The sequence below is a fragment of the Nerophis lumbriciformis genome, linkage group LG19, assembly GCF_033978685.3.
Source record: "Nerophis lumbriciformis linkage group LG19, RoL_Nlum_v2.1, whole genome shotgun sequence".
NCBI classification, from domain to species: Eukaryota; Metazoa; Chordata; class Actinopteri; order Syngnathiformes; family Syngnathidae; genus Nerophis; species Nerophis lumbriciformis.
The window spans coordinates 16,711,625-16,726,659 of NC_084566.2; the positions used below are offsets into that span (position 1 = coordinate 16,711,625).

At 38.9% G+C, this 15,035-nt stretch overlaps 1 protein-coding gene across 2 annotated transcripts in view; it reads right to left on the reverse strand.

The window, feature by feature from the left end:
- Nucleotides 1–15,035, reverse strand: part of LOC133618782 (5'-AMP-activated protein kinase subunit gamma-2-like) — a 70,226-nt gene that overhangs the window by 30,847 nt on the left and 24,344 nt on the right. The window contains exon 1 of one of the 2 annotated variants that reach the window (XM_061979489.2): nt 10,721–11,245. The exons of the other annotated variant lie outside the window; for it this stretch is intronic. Coding sequence (XP_061835473.1) covers nt 10,721–10,814 — 94 coding nt within the window. The 5' untranslated portion in view covers nt 10,815–11,245. Of the gene's footprint in view, nt 1–10,720; nt 11,246–15,035 lie in introns of those variants that run through there. 2 annotated transcript variants of the gene reach the window in all.

Sequence of the window (15,035 nt, forward strand, 5' to 3'; positions counted from 1 at the left end):
TGCCTATTGCAGATTTACTCTTCACAGGCTGGTGCAGGTCTACAATTCTTTTCCTGGTGTCCTTCGACAGCTCTTTGGTCTTGGCCATAGTGGAGTTTGGAGTCTGACTGTTTGAGGCTGTGGACAGGTGTCTTTTATACAGATAACAAGTTCAAAAAGGTGCCATTAAGACAGGTAACGAGTGGAGGACAGAACAGCTTCTTAAAGAAGAAGTTTCAGGTCTGTGAGAGCCAGAGATCTTCCTTGTTTGAAGTGACCAAATACTTATTTTCCACCATAATTTACAAATAAATTCTTTAAAATTCCTACAATGTGAATTCCTGGATTTTTTTTCACATTCTGTCTCTCACAGTTGAAGTGTACCTATGATGAAAATGACAGACCTCTGTCATCATTTTAAGTGGGAGAACTTGCACAATCGGTGGCTGACTAAATACTTTTTTGCCCCACTGTATATATATATAAATATATATATATGTGTGTGTGAAAATCTGCTGTACAGTATGTGTGCTTGGGTCCTATGTTTAGGAACACTAATACAAAAACTCACAATGTCTGATTGAACGCTAAAAACAGGCCACCTTAAAAAACGGAATGGAATTTACATTTTTTTAATGAATGAGACACCCATAATGTATATGAAAATGAAGAAAGTGGGATTTACAATATTAACTATGAACGATAAAACACTGAATATTGACAACATATGAACCTCACACCCCCTCTCGATCGACATATTTTACAATCAAGCGAAACGTAACAAAAATGCAACAAACACATCGAAATATGAACATGAAGGGTAAAAAAAAACCCCACCTACAATCTGATGTATCTGATACATCACTAAGCTTTAGAACTTTGTTGTAAAAATATCCTTTCGCGTCTTTCCCTGACGCCCGCATTTCAGGCTGGCCGCTCTGGAAACACTCTGTGGAAACGCACCCCACTCACACTGCTTGGTACCTCGTCTGAGCTGCTGTGACTTAGATTACCATAGTAACTAGCAGTGTTGGGTTAATTACTGAAAATCAGTAACTAGTTACAGTTACTAGATTTCAAAAGTAACTCAGTTACTAACTCAGTTACTTACACCAAAAAGAAATGCATTACTGTGAAAAGTAACTTTTTTTTTATTTTTTATTTTTATTTTTTTTAAGACTCCCATTAATGTCCTTTTAGCCTTCATTTCAGTACTGTTATTGCACTGGAGAATAATACAATCTGTTGATCCACTTGACATACATTTGCATCACTGAACTCTGCTAAGCAATGTGGTCTACATACAACACACAAAGACAAAGATATGTTTCAAAGGGCCAATTTATTTCAGGCCAGAACAAATTGACAAAACTATTTTAAATAGCTGCAACATAACATACATAAGTACCAAACAGCATAATAACAACATAGCTGTAAACCTGGCTTCACCCAAAGAAGGCACACATGACATACACAAAGCCTAACCAGGCATTTTTTTTCTCTCAAGAAATTCGGAAATAAAATCATGTCTTCAGGAGATCAACACTGTACTGAAGACCCTCAACACTCTATGCATTTCCCCAGTTTTAGTTTAGAGATAAGGAAAGATTGGCCTGGCCCACTACGATCCCTCTTTATGTTTGTGAACTTTATAGTCTATACATTCAGAGTGATTTGATAATCAAACACTCTAGAAGTCTAGAATGAAAGAGCAACAGTATATAGATAATTGACAGAGAGTGTGTACCTTCAGTGCTGAATGATGAGCAGAGGCAGAGTTTGGAGTGTTTTCTTTAGCTCGCTTTCCATGTTTATTACTCACTGTCCAGGTACGTGGAACATGTTTTCCGTGCCAGTTGCTGTTTGACGCCGGTATCATGCTAATTAGCTGCCTGAAAGTGGGTGACTCCACTGTAGAAATAGCCTGCATGTCTTCTAGCACATACGCTGCAATGGCTCTATCAACTTTGTCCTGACTCGCAGTCCCTCCGTTAAAATCCTTAAGTGGAGCTGAAGTGACATCAGGGTCTGTGTCTCTCTTTACTAGCTTCGTCAAAGCATGTTGCTTTTGTAGCTGTTTCAGCAGATTTTAATTTCTGTTTTGGGCAGTAGATCAGATCTCTGATACAAGACACAACTTACATTTAACTAAACTGTTATTTTCTTTGTGTTCGACAAAAGAAAAGTAGTGAGAATATCTCCATGTTAAGAAACTCGACTTCTGGCTCCGCCATGATGTCTTGTTAGTAAACTCAGACACGCCCCCCACCCCCACCCACACAAAGCGCGCCTCTTCTCTTCCTTGTGACACAGAAGGACGACACCGCAGCGCTCCAATAAAACACACTTAGATCTTCTGTTTCTAGCCGATACTACATAAAAAATAACGTAAAATAACGCAGTAACGCATCATGTCGTAACGGTAACTGAGTTACTGAATATAAAAAATAACGTGTTAGACTACTAGTTACCGCCGAAAATAACGGCGTTACAGTAACGCGTTATAAAGTAACGCGTTAGTCCCAACACTGGTAACTAGTATATCATGCAAAAGTGCAGATTCCAACCATTGAAATGCTTTGTATAGTTCAAGACTCACAGTCATTTGAAAACATTACTGCACATCATCATGGCAGCTAAAGTTTACATCTTAAAAAACTAAAACAAATATTTGAGAATGTCCGGCGGGCCAGATTGAAAAGCTTAACAGGCCGCATACGGCCCCCAGGCCTTAATTTGCCCAGGTCTGCTATAGAGGGCTACATTGGCTGCTTGAATGACACAGATAATGAGCAGAAACAGCAAAAGTAATTAACAGCCATGTGAAATCGGAGTGTACAATAAAAATCGGACTTACTGTATAAATATGAGGAATTATGACATGCAAACAAATTCGATAAACATAAAACAATAAAAACCTCCAATGAGGCGACATTACTGTGTTGTAGGTGGGTTATGGTAGGCAAATCAATCTCCTGCTCAAGCTGTAAACTTCCCCTGAGCTGACTGTAAACTAACTTTGCATCGACCGTGTGAGACTTCCTCACTGTTTCAGAGGAAGACATTTTACATGCTATTTGCACCAAATGTATTGCAAACAAGGGAAACAACACCAGGCTTCAACCCCTTTTTAAGACTATTTTAAGACCATAATGAATATGATTTAAGACCGGGGGTGGGGAGTTTAAGGTGATCCTACAGATCCTATAGCTGTGCAAGTGTTTGAGGCGTTTCAGCAACTTTTGACAGATACTTATCCCGGATTTTTGACTTTTATATTATCATTCCAATAAGAGTGGTACTTGTAAAGCTAAATATTTTCATTGGCCTGTTCATGCTTCACTGTGATCAATGATGGCTCAAGTGATTGTTGATGAATCCATCCACAACAAAAACAAGAAAAGGAGCTGCAACGACCTGTCAGCTGTTTGTGAGCAGCTCCTGTTTTCTGAGGTTTCAATCACATGACGGCCAACACATGCTCTCGTTGCTTTTCTCTCTCTCTCTAACGTGAGGCGTCACAATCTTACGCCTCGACGTGCATGTGACACTGCTGACATATTTGTGAGGCCAGACAATGAGTTGACACGGGTAAATGCGATAGTTCGCAAGATATCAAACACAGACTGAAAAGCGTTAAGGTCGGCTTCTGAATGTGGAACCGGCTTCCTTAGTAAAAAAAAAAAAATGTGCCTTTTATTTTACAAACTGTTTAATATGGAGTACAGTGCATCCGAAAAATATTCACACGCTTCACTTTTTCAAAATTTTGTTATGTTAAAGCAGGGATGTCAAAGTCAAGGCTCGTGGGCCAGATCCGGCCGGTGACTGAATTATCTATGGCCCCTGGGATGATATTTGATTAGTATTAGAACCGCAGGCCCGCAGGCCACAACCGCCTGCTGCTGTTTTACACGCACCAATACTCCATCAGTGTTGGTGCTAGGAATTTTCAAAATGGGGTCCCAGGGACCCCATCAAGTCATAAAAATGGGGCCCCACAGCAAATTGTTGGGGTCCCACTTTTTTGTAACCGTTTTGAAAACAAATGATAAATGTATGCATTTTCCTGTTATATCTCACATTCTATATTGTGTTTTGGAAAAAGGTTGTCATAAACGTTACTTAATTCATTAAAAAATAATACAAAAGAAAACAATTTTTTATGCTTATGTAAATGTATTCAGTTATAAACATTCATTCACTTTCTTCTTTCCTTCATGGATCTAAACTTTACCGCTGCCGGTATTTTTTTCTATATTTTTATTGTAATATTTTCAGAATGTGTTTATTCTACTTTTGGCCAAAGTAAAACAATGAAAACAATCTGAAGTTGTCTTTATTTTTTTATTTTAATGCCATGATTTTAATAGGCCAGCCCGCGTGTGCACAGACTTCCCTCCATGCGGCCCCTGAGCTAAAATGAGTTTGACACCCCTGTGTTAGATAGAGCCTTACTCAGTAAATGTTAAATTTGTTCTTAAAATATACAAACAAAGACAATGTAAAAAATATACTGTATAAAATACATTTTTATTACTTTGTCCTCTGTAAGCACTGAGCTTGTCGTCGTCATTGTTTTTGCTTATTAATAAAGATAAAGTTGATTCATCACCTCCTTGTTATGTTTGTTTGATATACAGTACTGTCTAGCACTTTATGTCGTGTTCAAAGTGTACAAACGTTTACTAAAATAATATGGACTTGTCGAGGCTGACACCCATTATTCATATTTACATTGTTTCTTATAGAGACACGTGCTTCACTATACGAATGTTTCCATTTACGAACCCTGTTCAAGAACCAATGAAGTTTGTAAATCGAGGTTTCCACCTGAAGGACTCTCAGACCATGAAAAACAAATTTCTCTGGTCTGACTAGACAAAGTTTGAACTCTTTGGCATCAAGTTTGGAGGAAACCAGGCACTGCTCATCACCAGGCCAATACCATCCCAACGGTAAAAGCATCATGCTGCGGGGGTGGTTTTTTTAGTGGCAGAAATGGAGAGACTAGTCAGGATAGGGGGAAAGATGAATTCAGCAATGTACAGGAACATCCTTGATGAAAAACAACGCTTTCCATCCAACCTGATGGAGCTTCAGAGGTGCTGCCCAAAGATAGGTGTGCCAAGCTTGTGGCATCGTTTTCAAAAGGACTTGAGGCTGTAATTGCTGCCAAAGGTGCATCAACAAACTATTGCGCAAAGGCTGTGAATACTTATGTATATGTGATGTTTTTGTTTTTTTCAATACATTTGCAAATAAAAAAGCACTTTTTCACATTGTCATTAAAGGATACGGTCTGCAGAATTTTGAGGACAAAAATTAATGTATTCCATTTCGGAATAAGGCTGTAACATAAAAAGATGTGGAAAAAGGGAAGCGCTGTGAATACTTTCTGGATGCACTGTATGTTGTTGTAGTATGAGTACATCCAACCAAACCACGACATAAAGTGTGTGCTATTTAGAATTCGGAAATCGTACATGTTTTTTGAGTCTTAGGATTAACTTGTGTTTTGGTTTTTCTTTGGCTTTTATGCAACACTTGCTCCAAAAAAGGATTGGCAAACACTTAAAGGTCCGTGAAACTAAGCAGTAAAACTCCAGGTTCACTTTAGATGTCATCACTTGTTGTCAAAGAAGTGTTTTTCACTTGTTGACAGTTAACAATATGAAAATGTTGCCTGTAGAGTTTACACATGTTTTATGATAGACATTTTGACCCTACAACAGACTACTTTGTCATTAATGAAAATATATATTTTTTAAACTTAGTAAATTATAAAAAAAATATTTTAAATAATAGTAATATTAAACGTTATTTATATTTATACTTGTGTTATTTGTATCTATGTTAATAGTTTATTAGTATTTATACTTATTTTCTATTTATTTAAATCAACCAGCACCCCAGAATGGGTACTTTGTCCTTGGGGTGTCCCGATTTTTCACTTCAGATACAACACCGATATTGGAGCCTTGATGGTTGGCCGACAGAAATATCAATCCGATACGATATCCGAACAAATTGTTGAACATTCTTGTATTCTTTTGTAGTGTGGAATGTTAGAAAAGGCTTGATCAAGTGAAATTACTCAGAACAACGATAGATATGAAAAACACTAACCTTATGGCAGACTTATGCTTTTGAAGGGAAGTGGTTATTTGTTTGGTAACACCTAGAGGCCACAATAATTAAATTAAGCTCACACTGCAGTAAATTGAATGATGCGGATACGTTTGTTACTGATACTTTTAAATATGTTTCTGCCGTGTAGACTTTGTATGTGTGAGTAATATGCAACTATAAATATGTGATACTTAAATTGACAAATGTGCTGTTTTAGACTGCAATATTGTTCAATTAAGGACACTTGCGTATGTCAAGCTTGTGTGCTATGGTGTGCTTAGCGGTTGTGTAGCTGCTACCTACCAGTAGCCTACAGTATAGCCCAGCATGTTTACCTTTTCTGTATGTGTAAGTAATATGCAACTATAAATATTTGATACTTAAATTGACAAATGTGCTGTTTTAGACTGCAATATTGTTCAATTAAGGACACTTGCGTATGTCAAGCTTGTGTACTATGGTATGCTTAGCTGTTGTGTAGCTGCTAGCTCCCAATAGCCTACAGTATAGCCCAGCATGTTTAACTTTTTTAAATGACGTCACTAAAACAAAAATAGAAAATACCAACATTGTGTGCTCATTGAAGGACATTAGATGTGAACTGGCTGTCCAGTGTTGCACAAATAAACACGCTGCAGGACTGCTCATATTGGACATTTTAGATTAAAGACGATATCATCCGATACTTGTTTTTTGCTGATATCGGACCAATATCCAATATCAAAATCGGACCGGGACACCCCTACTATGTGTTCAACTTAGCGGTACCTACACTTGGGCTGAAAAATCCTTCCACCACACTATGCACCTTATAGGTACCCGACTACTGCATATGTAGGTTTTTACCACTGGAATTATTTAGTCATAATAAAATATTCATAATAAATATTGACTAACAGGTCAAGGGCTAAAAATAAAGTTCCTGGATCTACAGTATACCCTCACACCAAACGTAATAGGAAACCAATTTGTTGTTGTGTAATCTTGCTAACAAGAAAACAAATTGGTAAAAACATAATTCCTGTGTCGAGGTACACGAAATGTGGGTCCGACCTAATACTCGAGCAATACCTAAAGGTTGTCGTGTGTATCATTAAACACACTCTGTTGCTTGACATTTACTTGGCGTGCATCAGGCCTGCTTTGGCCGTGTGGCTTTCCTATTTTAGCCGTGCTGTTGTGGCACATTCCACAGGAGAAGATAACAGAGGGGCCGGCTGGGTGCTCGCTATCTCTCTATCCTCAGTCTGCGCCACACCACCGCGCAGGAAACAGGAAGTAACTTGAACTAACACCAAACAACCTCTCTCTCTCTCTCTCTCGCTCTCTTACAACTAACAACATGCTCCTTTGCAACCTTGGAACGGGGACGCAACAGAAAGCCATGGGAGGTCACATTTATAAACATTGTAACATTCATGCTTTAACGATTACACCACCTCCTTCTGATAGTGTATCCTCAATCTGTGGATTAGACATGAACTTTTCATGCATGGTGACATTTGCCACCATCATTCTTAGAATTATTGCCACTTAAAATAGCACTTTAAGTACTGAGATTCCATTAACTAACTGATACCATTAGTGTTTAAATAGTGCTAGGGCGCCTAATGTTGTGGTAAATTAGTAGAGATCAGCGTCATTATTATCATGGCAAGGCCTTATCTACAAAACCCAAAACCAGTGAAGTTGGCACGTTGTGTAAATGGTAAATAAAAACAGAATACAATGCTTTGCAAATCCTTCTCAACCTATGTTCAATTGAATAGACTGCAAAGACAAGATACTTAACGTCGAACTGAGAAACGTTATTTTTTGAAAATATTAGCTCATTTGGAATTTGATGCCTGCAGCATGTTTAAAAAAAGCTGGCACAAGTGGCAAAAAAAAACTGAGAAAGTTGAGGAATGCTCAACAAACACTTATTTGGAACATCCCACAGGTGAACAGGCTAATTGGGAACAGGTGGGCGCCATGATTGGGTATAAAAGCAGCTTCCATGAAATGCTCAGTCATTCACAAACAACGGTATTGCATCAAAAAGCGGCGTCAGTGTGTAAAGGATATCACCACATGGGCTCAGGAACACTTCAGAAAACCACTGTCAGTAACGACAGTCCGTCGCTACATCTGTAAGTGCAAGTTAAAACTCTACTATGCAAAGCGAAAGCCATTTATCAACAACATCCAGAAACGGAGGAGACGAAATGTGGATAAAGAAATGTATTTTGCTCCGTCCAGCACACAGCATCAACCCAGATTTTTTATTCCATAGAGTTGCTTCAAGCAAAGAAGGTTTTTTCTTTATATTTGCATGTTAAGCTGAAGGGCTACTTGCAATAGCTTTTCAAAGTTGGTACAGTCCTGTGTAGATACTACAACTTTATGGGACGTTACTGTACAGGCTGCCAAATGGACATTTTCCAGGTATTTTCCCTTTCTTTTGTGGTAACTTTTTAGTTAACCACCTTGAGACTTTTTAGAGCACCTCTCTCATCATTTTCCTTAAGGAATTCCTTGTTATAGATGTAACAAATTGCGTACACAATGACATTTTGTTATACTTGTGCAAGATCCATCCAATCAACAAATGCATCCATTTGTTTTAAATAAGTTTTTTTTTTTGCCAGAAATTGTTTTTCCTGACTGTTTTTGTAAACAAGTAGTGGAAGAGTTCTACCCTGAACTGCTGCACACCAAAGGGTGAACATTTTTCAAAAAATGCACCCCTACAGTGTTACCTGTGCGATTATTTTTCTGACAAATAAACTGGCACTGTTTTTAAACTGCATCGGTCGGATTTAATTGAAATATTTCATTGTGCCTTACAAAACACCCACTGTAAAGTTAGGAGTGTTTAAGCAGACTCACAACAAAAACAATTCTACACACTTGTGGGGGACTGACAAGCAGGTGTTCGTCAAATTTGAGCGAGCTTGGTTGAAAAACATGGCTGCCATCAAGCAAAACATCTTTGTAGGGGCACAGGTGGGACTTAACAACTAATAGCCCATACGTGAATAACCATTTGTGTAATGATTGTTCTGAGTGTCCTGATACGATATTAATTTGGTATGATATTATTATTACAATTATTATTTCGTAGTGTGGAACGTTGGAAAAGGTATGATCAAGTGAAATTACTCAAGAGAACAATGGTAGGTATGGAAAACAATACCGGTAATCTAATGACATATTTATGCTTTTGAAGTAAAGTGGTAATTTGTTTTTGACGACATCTAGTAGTCACAATAATCCATTACATTACAATCCATTAGGGTCATGACGCACAAAGGTAAATGATGCGGACATGTTTGTTACTAAATACTTTTTAATACGCTTCTGCCTTGTAGACTTTGTGTCTGTAAGTAATATGCAACTATGATTATTTTATACTTGTTTATATTGACAAATGTTGTGTTTTAGACTGCAATATTGTTCAATTTAGGACATTTATTACATATCTCCATTTTATGTTCTGTTGTGTACTAATCTGTTTTGTAGCTGCTAGTGCAATACAATACAATAATTTGCAAATCCTTTTCAACTTATATTCAATTGAATAGACTGCAAAGACAAGATATTTAACGTTTGAACTGGAAAACTTTATTTTTTGCAAATATTAGCTCGTTTGATGCCTGGCACAAGTGGCAAAAAGACTGAGGAATGCTAATCAAACACTTATTTGGAATATCCCACAGGTGAACGGGCTAATTGGGAACAGGTGGTTGCCATGATAGGGTATAAAAGCAGTTTCCATGAAATGTTAAGTCATTCACAAACAAGGGTAGGGCGAGGGTCACCACTTTGCGAACAAATGTGTGAGCAAATTGTCGAACTGTTTAAGAACAACATTTTTCAACCAATTGCAAGGAATTTAGGGATTTCACCATCTACAGTCCATAATATCATCAAAAAGTTCAGAGAATCTGGAGAAATCACTGCACGTAAGCGATGATATTACGGACCTTCGATCCCTCAGGCGGTACTGCATCAAAAAGCGACATCAGTGTGTAAAGGATATCACTACACGGGCTCAAGAACACTTCAGAAAACCATACAGTTTGTCGCTACATTTGTAAGGGCAAATTAAAACTCTACTATGCAAAGCTAAAGCCATTTATCAACAACACCCAGACACGCCCTGCTCGAATAACTCCTAATCACTGGGGATTTGTGGACCCTGGTTCGGTCCAACCCGTACAGGGCGAGAAAGCAGGATGATTACGGTTACATGGAACGCTCATTTACGATGAAGAGTGCAACCGCGTACTGTACTGTATGGGCTACACTTACCTCCTTGGCGGAGTACATCGTTTTGTCTAACTCACACGCTCTGAAGTCGACCCAAAACTGCTTCTGTCAACAAAATGACGAGAAGCCTGCAGGGTGATCAATGCAGTTGATTTGACAGGCTGAGATGCAAGGTTCCTTTTGACGGCGGCACACAGACTCGTTCTTCAGTCTGACAAGAATTTGTGCAAAAATACACCAAAGTATGACAACCGGTGTCATAGTAGCGATTCACAAAATTCATTTTTTTCAAGCAAGTTCTTGTCGCTTAGAAAGCTGACCTACTACACAGACGCAACAAGCAACAGCGCTTTACCCGAAAGGCACGACGCCTCCGACTGATGCTTTCCGCCGAGTCCATCTTGCTCCTTGCGTTTCTTGCTCCTCCTTAGGCTGCCAAACCTCTTCATAGAGCGTGGCGGGCTGTGGCTTCCAAACTAAATTTGACCAGCGTGACCATCCGCATTACGACAGAGCAACCCGGCACAAAAAAAGGATGGTTTCTCAATTTCCCCTGTGGTGACAAAGCAAAGCTGGCTGTCCTTTAAGGAGGAGATTGTTCCCTTTTCCTATAAATGAGACTCCTTAAGGTAAAAAAGGCAAAGGCTTGAAGGTTAAGCTTGCATAACAATCCACACCCAAGAAGCAGGCGGATGTGTTACGTCCTCAAAGGCAAGTAGAGTAGCAGTAAATTTTGTACGGCTCCACTCAAAAGTTCCTCCCTGAGTGATGCATCTGACCACCGATTGCCATGCCCCCACACAACCCCTCCTCTCAGAGCCGTAAATTGTCAGGTGCAGCTGTGGGTGGCGTCTCTTTAATATAGCACGCGTGTTAAGGGAGGCCAGCCTGTGTGGAGCAGGAATGGGGGGCAGCAGCCATTGGTCAGGTCTGCACTCCACTCCACCTCTTCCACTGCACTCCCACTAAGAGTTCCGAGATAGTAAACTCCGCCAAAACGCGCGCGTCTTGTAGAACGCTCCGCCTACAAATGGTCACACATTGGTACCTACCCACATACATAGGTACATACGCTCCCAAATACATACACAAATACAGTACATACATACACAGTCACAGTATATACATACACAGGCACAATCACTGTACAAACAAACATATACACATACCAGTGACGTGCGGTGAGGTTGATGGCTGGGAAGCACTGACTTCATCACAGTCAGATTTACAAACATATGAACCCTAAAGAGTATCTTATTCACCATTTGATTGGCAGCAGTTAACGGGTTATGTTTAAAAGCTCATACCAGCATTCTTCACTGCTTGGCACTCAGCATCAAGGGTTGGAATTGGGGGTTAATTCACCAAAAATGATTCACAGGCGCGGCGCCGCTGCTGCCCACTGCTCCCCTCACCTCCCAGGGGGTGAGCAAGGGGATGGGTCAAATGCAGAGGACAAATTTCACCACACCTAGTGTGTGTGACAATCATTGGTACTTTAACTTAACTTTACACATACAAACTGTAGCACACAAAAAAGCACATTTAATAAACAAAAACGTTTTATGGTCTTACCTTTACTTATAAATGAAGTCCATGCACAGCTCCTTTTGAACAAAAGCATCGATAACTTGTTTATAGAAGTCTTCCTTATCTTTCTTCAGTTTTAAAAATCTCTCTGTCTCGATGGAGATCTTCCTTTAATTATTACCTCCTGCTTCGATTGAAAGTCCAGTTTAGAAAACTGTTTTATTTTAGATATGTAATCCTCCATGTTAAAAGTTCAGGCAAGAGGAAAAAATAAACGATCACTGTTAACTGTTGCTGCTTGTTGTCACTTATTCTGCAGCCGAGTAGTCGCAAAAATGATCTCTGGGATCACTACCGCCCTCTACCACCAGGAGGCGGGATTACTGCAAGCCTCACACAGTGCGTCTTTTGCAGCCGTTTTATGATTGCTCAGCACAAGAAATACGTTACACACATACAGTTGTTGACAAAATACATTGTACATTATATACCTCAGCTAACTAAACTATGGAAATGTATAATATAATTTATATAGCAATACGGTCTCACTGCACGGCAGGCCAGCAGTTAGCCGAGTCATTGCGCAATCCATGGTGAGGCTCAACTCAGTGACGTGCCTCAACTGGCTGCTGACTCACCGCAAGTCTCTTCTCAGTATTTGAACGGCAAATGTGAAAATTCAGCGATTTTAAATAAAAATAATCTAAAACTGGTGAAGTTAAATGGAAAATAACTTTATAGTATAGTCACTGGATACATAACAATTAAATTTTTTTTTTTCTTTTTACATTTTTTTTCTTTCCATGATGGCACATGAGGCCCTGCCTCACCTGCCTCCCCTGACTGCACGTCACTGACACATACAGTACATATACAAACACATATGCATACATGCAATCATGCAAAAATTCACGTTTTTGTTCCGCTAGGGCAGGGGTCGGCAACCCAACAAATACAAAAAGTAGAAAGTCTTGTGTAAGTGTTACAATGAAGGCAACACATTAAGTAAGTGTCTCAGAGGGTTAGATAACTCCTGGAAATTACTGGCTTAAAACTGCTAAATGTATAGATGTGTGTGCCCAAGTTAAAAGGAAAGGACAGGCTGTATTCTTCTAATGGATTTATTACAATCTTTGCAAGCTGGGTAACGTTTGCTGTGGTCTGGAACAACATGGTAACATTTGCTGTGGTCTGGAACAACATGGCACACAATCAGAAATGCAGCCAATATTACATACAGATAATGTGTCATGAGACATGCAAATATAAATTAAATACACAGAGGACATAAGAGAAGGAAATTAAATGAACTCAAATATATCTACAAACAAGGCATAATGATGCAATATGTACACACAGCTAGCCTAAATAGCATGGATTGTTAGCACTCCACGCAAGTCAATAACATCAACAAAGCTCACCTTTGTGCATTCACGCACAGCATGAAACATTTGGTGGAAAAAATGAGACAAAGAAGGAGTGGCATAAAACACGTCTTTCTGTGGCAGCGACTGAGAAAGTTGTACACGTAAACCAACTACGGTGAGTTCAAGGACCGCCAAAATTAGTAGGACAAAACGGAACTGGCCAAATACTGTCATCAGTGAAGCATAAACAAAAACATATTAAACAGTGGGCTTTCCAACAATTAGGACGGTTTGTGTCATGTCTGTCCTCAGACCCCTCCTACAGAAACATTATTAAAACAACAAATATATTTCCCCCCCATCTTTTTAAATTTTTGAAAAAGCTCCAAGGAGCCACTAGGGAGGTGCTAAAGTGCGCATGCGGCTCAAGAGTCGCGGGTTGCTGACCCCCGCCCTAGGGGAAACTGGGTAAAACACGGCACACTGATAAAGCTACACCTAATGTTACTATAACAATCTACAAGGTTAAAATTGTATTGTTGATATTAGGAGGTAATTATTGTTATTATTCATTATCAATAGTGCTATTTCTATTGGTATTTGTATTGCTCCATTTGTAGTGTAACAATGTTCATTGTCATTTCTGTGTTATTAATATTTACTTCACTAACTGCTTCTTTGCTATCACTTTTCGTGTCATATTTATACATATCATATTTGCAGATGTTGTTGTCTCTCTGTCTTAACCCCCTCTCGTCTCAGCAATTACCCCCTCCGTCTTTCTTTTTCTTCTTCTTCTTCTTTCTATCCCCTCCTGCTCTGGTCCGGCTGCGCCAAACATTAATATAAATGCATTTAATACAGTCAAATACAAATAAGGGAAGTATCCCACACTTCTTTTGTATAGTAAATCAGTACAGCAGATATGGGCTTCTACATCAACTATATGACTTACGTGAGTGGCTGGACAGAAAAAAATAAATAAAATAAAATAAAATAAAATAAAATAAAAAGAAAGCTCCTTGTTTTTTGACACAACTGTAAATGACATTTGTGGCGCCCTCTATGGGTTGTGATCAAAATACTTTGTAAGACACGTTAGCATACATGTTATACAGGTATCAAAGTTGTATTATAATCATTAAACAAATAAGCAATTAGTTGTTAAGCCAGAGGAGAGTTTTGCTTCATGGCAGCCATGTTTTTTCAACTAATCTTGATGATGTGTGCTTGCCAGTCACATAAAGGCAGGGACGTACATTCAGGTGAGGCAGAACTGGTCAAGAACAAATAACAATAACATAAACTGTATATATATTAAGGGTGCACGATATCTCACAACGATAATCCAGTATTATTTTTAAAAGTTCACATACCCGATATATATATTTTTTTTTAAATGCTCCAATGAGGCAAGATAACCCATACTGTGCTGTAGGTGGGTTAGGGTGAACAAATCCAGCACTCCTACCTCTAAGAAGGTTCCAAACAATCTCTAAGATATTATAATCAAATTTGGTTAAGACAAATATACAGGTACAGTTTGTCAAATTCACTACTTAAGACTCTTTCTTACCTCAAGGTGTGCACAACCTACAGTCAAATCCACATTTAAAAATAACAGCCATAAATAAGTTATCAGTGTCGGTCTTGAGAAGCAGGAAGTAATCGGTCTCGGCTTGAAAAAAATATATTGTGCATCCCCAATATTAATATTTGGTCATCGAACTGTGTTCTAAATGTATTGTATCGTAGCTGCGATCCACGCTTACC